Here is a 6907-nt window from a genome sequence, read left to right as displayed (position 1 = left end):
CAAAGCCTTATAAGGCAAGAAGTTTTAGCATAGTTTCAAAGTGCTAAACAGTGAAATTTTATATACATTACATGGAGAATTCAACTACCTTTAAAATAAAGGTCTACAAATTAGTGTTAATTCATGTCTTTAAAAAGTAACAATACATATGAAAATTTTGTAACTATGACGCCCTAGAAAATTTAGTGACTGGAGTGAATTGTTATTCCTAAAAGGGGTGATATGAAGTTTTATAAAATGTTATTTATAAGGGTTGATATCAATCTCTACCAAGTTACTGTTTTTAGTTGATTTTTTATTCAAATGCTTGTAAAAGTAGTAAAGTTATTTAATCTTAATCAGTTTAAACTATTGCAGAGAACTTTCAACTTCACCTATTAAAAATACAAATACCTTCTAATAAATATTTTTCTCTATAGCTTATTAAAAATACAAATACTTTTAACTAAGTATTTTTCTCCATAACTAAAATACATATCCAATATAAAAAGAGAAAAAATTGAAACTCAATAACCCTATATGATATAAAAGAACAAAAAAATTCAATAACCATATACCATGAAAAAATATTTTTTGTTAATGATTAAAAATACTAAATTTATTATTTAGAAATAGCAGATTGAAAAATAAAAAACAATGACCAAACAAATCTATAATGAATTTACTGTGGCTGCTGTAACTGAAACTAATTTACTGATAGTTTGCATTTGGAGCCATATTAATGAACATATTTGGGTCTTGAGGTTGCGTGGCATAAGCATAAGCAGCATTATTTGTTTGTGTGGAATAACTATAATTAGCATTGGATCCTTGGATACCACCATAATAAATCCCACTCCATGGATTTGGATCTGTTTGTTGAGGCTGTGTGACATAACCATAACCACCATTGTATCATTGTACACCACCATAATATGCCCCGTTCCATTGATTTGAATCTAGTTGCTGTGTTTGAAAAGACCCTGCGCACTGCACTTGTTTATTTCTTCTCCAAGAAAGCCGAATTGGTCTCTGACCAAGAACTCTACCATGTAACATTTGCAATGCTAACTGTGCAGATGCCCTATTGCTGCTTTAACTGAAACTAATTTACTGTGGATGCTGCTGATAGTTTTCATTTGGAGCGAAATTAATGAACATATTTGCGTCTTGAGGTTGCGTTGCATAAGCATAACCAGCATTATATGGTTGTGTGGCATAACTATAATCAGCATTGGATCCTTGGATACCACCATAATAAATCCCACTCCATGGATTTGGATTTGTTTGTTGAGGCTGTGTGACATAACCATAACCAACATTGTATCCTTGTCCATCACCATAATATGCCCCATTCCATTGATTTGGATTTGGTTGCTGTGTTTGAAAAGGCCCTGCACGCTGCACTTGTTTGTTTCTTCCCCAAGAAAGCCTAATTGGTCTCTGACCAAGAACTGTACCATGTAACATTTGCAATGCTAACTCTGCAGATGCCCTGTTGCTAAACTGGACAAATCCACACCGCTTGCCGAAAGGTATCTTTGCATGCACAAGCTCACCACACTGGCCAAATGTCTCCATCAGCATTTCCACTGTCACATTGGGATCTAAGACACCAACAAACAGAGTAGTATTGTTTGGATCATTCTCTGGGTCTAACTCGACCACTTGAGGAGGATAGGGTTGCTGCACTTGTTTGTTTCTTCCCCAAGAAAGCCTAATTGGTCTCTGACCAAGCACTGTACCATGTAACATTTGCAATGCTAACTCTGCAGATGCCCTGTTGCTAAACTGGACAAATCCACACCGCTTGCCGAAAGGTTTTTTTGCATGCACAAGCTCACCATACTGGCCAAATGTCTCCATCAGCATTTCCACTGTCACATTGGGATCTAAGCCACCAACAAACAGACTAGTATTGTTTGGATCATTCTCTGGGTCCAACTCGACCACTTGAGGAGGATAGGGTTGCTGATAAACAATAGTTTGCTTTGTTATGGCAGGAGCTATTCGCATAGGTCTGGAGGAACAACATATTCCATTCATTTCTGTTATAGCCCTAGCCTGCTCATTCCCATCCCCAAATGTTACAAACCCATATCCTTTTGAACGGCCTGTAACCCTATCAGTAATGACCTTTGCTCCTTTTACAGATGGGTATCTGGCTCTGAAGGTCTCTCGCAGCAGCTCATCTGTGTCATCGGATGCCAAATCTCCCACGAATATAGTAAAATATTCAGAACGATTTTCTCCACCAGTATTCGTTGCCCAATTTAGCCTGTAAAATTGTTCAGCCCTGGGCATCTCTACACCATTGTAATTTTGGAGAACCATCTGGGCTGTTGCATTGCTTGCAAAATCCAAGAAGCCATAACCCTCTGAATGTCCAGTCTGCTTATTGCGTATGATCTCAAGGGAAAGAAGGTCCTGGGTAGAAGCAAAACATTCGTGCAGATAATTCTCATCCATCCAATGCTGCAAACCTCTGATCCAGAGGGTACTAATATCGTCGGCCGAGTTCACTTCTTGCCGGGATTGCTGCACCATAACCTGAGGTTGAGGTTGGGGTTGCTGGGGCATCATCAATTGTTCTTGATATTGTTGCTGCTGGGAATTGATCGTGGGCTCTGCAGTGGGATCTGGCTGCATCATTCTGAAATATTTAAAAGAATGCCAGAAAAATCTCCCTGACACAGCGCACTGCAGGAAATCTATGGCAACTCGAAAGGTACGCAAAAATTCTATGGAGACTGGGCAGGTTTTAATCCAGACTTCACTTCAGAGAGCTACAGCTTCTGTCCACTTATATGCTCGAAAGATATACTAGAAAGTAAGACTGTATGTTGGTAATAGAAATGTGTAGGTTCTATATATATTCGCCTTTACCAGTCCGGGCCTGGCTTGTACTATCAAAATGTGGATGCTTCATTTTGTTGGGGTTAGTTGAACTTAAATGTATTAATTTAAGGAAAACATTAAAGAATGGAAATCAGATTCTTATTTATGATCGTGCCTTTACAAGAATTTGATATTTTTTAGTAGGCAATCTCTATGGCTCAATATTTCTCAATTAGGTTTATAATAAGCATGTCATTTATTTTGAAGAGAATGTTAGAAATCATTGGGGTGGTGAATATGGCAATTAATATAATTTTTTTAAAAATATATATGATTTTTTGAGAGAATATATAATATTATTGTGTGTAATTTTATATAAGATTAGATCCATAATAATGATAAACATAGTATAATATGTGCTACCTTGTTACAATAATATTGTCATTTTTTAATATTGAATTTCATTAATGTTGATGTTATGATACATGACACATGTGGGGTGTTCTTACTTATCAACATATAGCATACCATTTACATTACTAGATTTTTACATTTTTGGAGTCACTTTTGATCAGGGCAATACTTGACAATATACTCCTATTAAAATTATTACATTACATATTGTAATAAAATTCAGTTTGTAGAATAAACTTGATTAATATTTTCTTATTAAAGTTATCAAAAAGAGTCTTAATATCCACACTCCATGATAAGATGGAGGTGAATCTCCATGGTTAAGAATATTGCTTAACTCACACATTAATTATGTTTATAATAATTATAATTTAAAATTAAGTTAAAATTTACTATTATTTTTTAATCAAGGAAATGTGATGTGTCATGGGATAAGTGTTTTGATGCTTATCATGGATTGATGTCTATTGACATTTACCAAACATTTAATTTATATGGTTGCACTAGTTTAGTTTTTAATTTCTTTCCTTGACTACTCAACATTGAATTAACACATTACATCTAAAAATAATATTGATATTATGCTCCAAATCAAGAAATGAGTGAGTGACTTAAAAAAACAAAAGCAAAAAACTAAAACTAAATTTTGGTTTAAATGAAATAATATATATGTTGAGTAACATCTCACATATATATATATAAAGAAAGAAAAATACTTGTCACCTTTCAATATGAGGAACATATATATTTAAAAATATATGAATAAAAAAAAAAAATTTTTTTTGGGGTAGCTCAAGTAGCAATGGCCGTGGAAATGAAGTCTCACCGAACCGGAGATCTTGGGATCGATTCTTGTGCTACCCTCCCCGGAAATGTGGTGAATAATAGACATATAAAAACTTGAAACTTAAAAAGTCCTACCAAACTAAAGAAAAAATAATAATATAAACAATATATTACGTAAATAAAATATTTTAATATATATAAACCAAAATATCAAGCTTAAGTAACACAAATAAATCTATGCTAATTACAAAGATAAATTATGCGACTTCCCATTCATTAAATTTACTTTTGGTGGTATCAAGTGTTAAAGAAACATCTTAAATTTCCTCTTGGGTTGTGTAGCCTCCCTATCTTACGTTTTCCTAAAATGCAAGCCCCACTACATAATATGCCATTTTTGGCTTAGGCTTGGAGCGCGTGGCAGTCATACGAGGTTCCCAAAAGTGTACCCACTCAATAATTATTTCCTCTTTTCTCGTAATCACCTTCCAATATCTGTGATTCTTAATTATAGTTTTAAAGTGTTAAATAATGAAATTATATATATATATATATATTAAATAGAAAATTTGATTATTTTTAAAATAAAGTTTTATAAATTAGTATTAATTCATGCTTTTAAAAAGTAATAATAAAAAAATTTGTAAGTATGATGCTCTAGAAAATTTAGTGAGTGTAGTGCATTGTTATTCCTAAAAAGGGAGTTATGAAATTTTATAAAATCTTATTTTTTTTTAATCACCTCCCAATATCTATGATTCCAACTTGAGTGATGTTGACATATCCACGTTGATTGAGTGAGGCAAGAAGTTTAAGCATGGTTTCAATGTGTTAAATAATGAAATTTTATATACATTAAATGGAGAATTTAACTACCTCTAAAATAAAGTTCTACAAATTACAGTTAATTCATGCTTTTAAAAAGTAATAATACATATGAAAATTTTGTAACTATGATTCCCTAGAAAATTTAGGGAGTGGAGTGCATTGTTATTCCTAAAAAGGGTGATATGAAGTTTTATAAAATCTTATTTATAAGGATTAATATCAATCTCTACCAAGTTATTGTTTTTAGTTGATTTATTTTAATTCAGAAATTTGCAAAAATAGTAAAATTGTTTAATCTTAATAGATTTAACCTATTGCAGAGAACTTCCAACTTTACCCATTTAAAATACAAATACCTTCCAACTTCTCTGTAACAAGAATATATATTCAAAATAAAAAAATAAAAGTAAAAAATTGAAGTACAAAAATTCAAACCATATACCATGAACAAATATTTTGTTAATAATTTAAAATATTAAATTTATTATTTAAAAATAGCAGATTGGAAAATTAAAACAATAACCAAAAAATCTATGACTAATTTACTGTGGCTGCTGTAACTGAAACTAATTTACTGTGGATGCTGCTGATAGTTTGCATTTGGAGCGATATTAATGAACATATTTGGGTCTTAAGGTTGCGTGGCATAACTATAATCAGCATTGGATCCTTGGATACCACCATAATGAATCCCACTCCATGTATTTGGATTTGTTTGTTGAGGCTGTGTGACATAACCATAACCAACATTGTATCCTTGTCCATCACCATAATATGCCCCATTCCACTCATTTGGATTTGGTTGCTGTGTTTGAAAAGGCCCTGCACGCTGCACTTGTTTGTTTCTTCCCCAAGAAAGCCTAATTGGTCTCTGACCAAGAACTATACCATGTAACATTTGCAATGCTAACTCTGCAGATGCCCTGTTGCTGAACTGGACAAATCCACACCGCTTGCCGAAAGGTATCTTTGCATGCACAAGCTCACCACACTGGCCAAATGTCTCCATCAACATTTCCACTGTCACATTGGGATCTAAGCCACCAACAAACAGAGTAGTATTGTTTGGATCATTCTCTGGGTCTAACTCGACCACGTGAGGAGGATAGGGTTGCTGCACTTGTTTGTTTCTTCCCCAAGAAAGCCTAATTGGTCTCTGACCAAGCACTGTACCATGTAACATTTGCAATGCTAACTCTGCAGATGCCCTGTTGCTAAACTGGACAAATCCGCACCGCTCGCCGAAAGGTATCTTTGCATGCACAAGCTCACCATACTCGCCAAATGTATCCATCAGCATTTCCACTGTCACATTGGGATCTAAGCCACCAACAAACAGGGTAGTATTGTTTGGATCATTCTCTGGGTCCAACTCGACCACTTGAGGAGGATAGGGTTGTTGATAAACAGTAGTCTGCTTTGTTATGGCAGGAGCTATTCGCATAGATCTAGAGGAACAAAATATTCCATTCATTTCTGTTATAGCCCTAGCCTGCTCATTCCCATCCCCAAATGTTACAAACCCATATCCTTTTGAACGGCCTGTAACCTTATCAGTAATAACTTTTTCTCCTTTTACAGATGAATAATCTTTATTCCTCACCATATGTGTTATCTTATTTTTGAGGACAGTTGAATTGTTTTCTCATGAGATGAGTGAGAATTAAGCAGTTTAAATATATGACTTGATATTTGTTATGTTTTAGGTTTGATTTAAAGAATTTTAATATTCGGGGATTACTATTATGTTTTTAAAATTTTATTATAAAAATTATATATATATATATATATATATATATATATATATATATATATATATATATATATATATATATATATATATATATATATATATATTCAAATATGTTATATAAAATTTTATAAGTATTTTGGATAATTTTTATTTTATGTTATATGTATGATCATGTTTTTCTTAGAAAAGTCTAATTGATTTTCCCTTTGCAAAAAAAGTTTAAGCAATTTTTATGGCTCAATATTTCTCAATTAGATTTATAATTAGCATGTTACTTATTTTGAGGAATGTTAGAAATCATATAGTCAT

At 33.0% G+C, this 6907-nt stretch overlaps 1 protein-coding gene and 1 pseudogene across 1 annotated transcript; both read right to left on the bottom strand.

Moving 5' to 3' along the window:
* Window positions 1-1089: 1089 nt before the first annotated feature.
* LOC149195833 (polyadenylate-binding protein RBP45A pseudogene) lies at window positions 1090-2628 on the bottom strand (annotated as a pseudogene).
* Window positions 2629-5476: 2848 nt separating this feature from the next.
* Window positions 5477-6451, bottom strand: LOC149195832 (polyadenylate-binding protein RBP45A-like). The gene has a single exon (XM_089408038.1). It carries the CDS (start codon window positions 6449-6451, stop codon window positions 5477-5479), a length of 975 nt encoding a protein of 324 aa, XP_089264164.1.
* Between the last annotated feature and the right edge of the window lie 456 nt (window positions 6452-6907).

Source organism: Pinus tabuliformis, chromosome 2_2 (assembly GCF_031772625.1).
Source record: "Pinus tabuliformis cultivar Carrire ecotype Pingquan chromosome 2_2, CPIR1, whole genome shotgun sequence".
Lineage (NCBI taxonomy): Eukaryota > Viridiplantae > Streptophyta > Pinopsida > Pinales > Pinaceae > Pinus > Pinus tabuliformis.
This window is presented reverse-complemented; position numbering and strand designations above follow the sequence as displayed.

Bases quoted from the DNA above. Each gene is read 5' to 3' on its own strand.
- LOC149195832 (XM_089408038.1), bottom strand. From the start codon at position 6,451: ATGGTGAGGAATAAAGATTATTCATCTGTAAAAGGAGAAAAAGTTATT.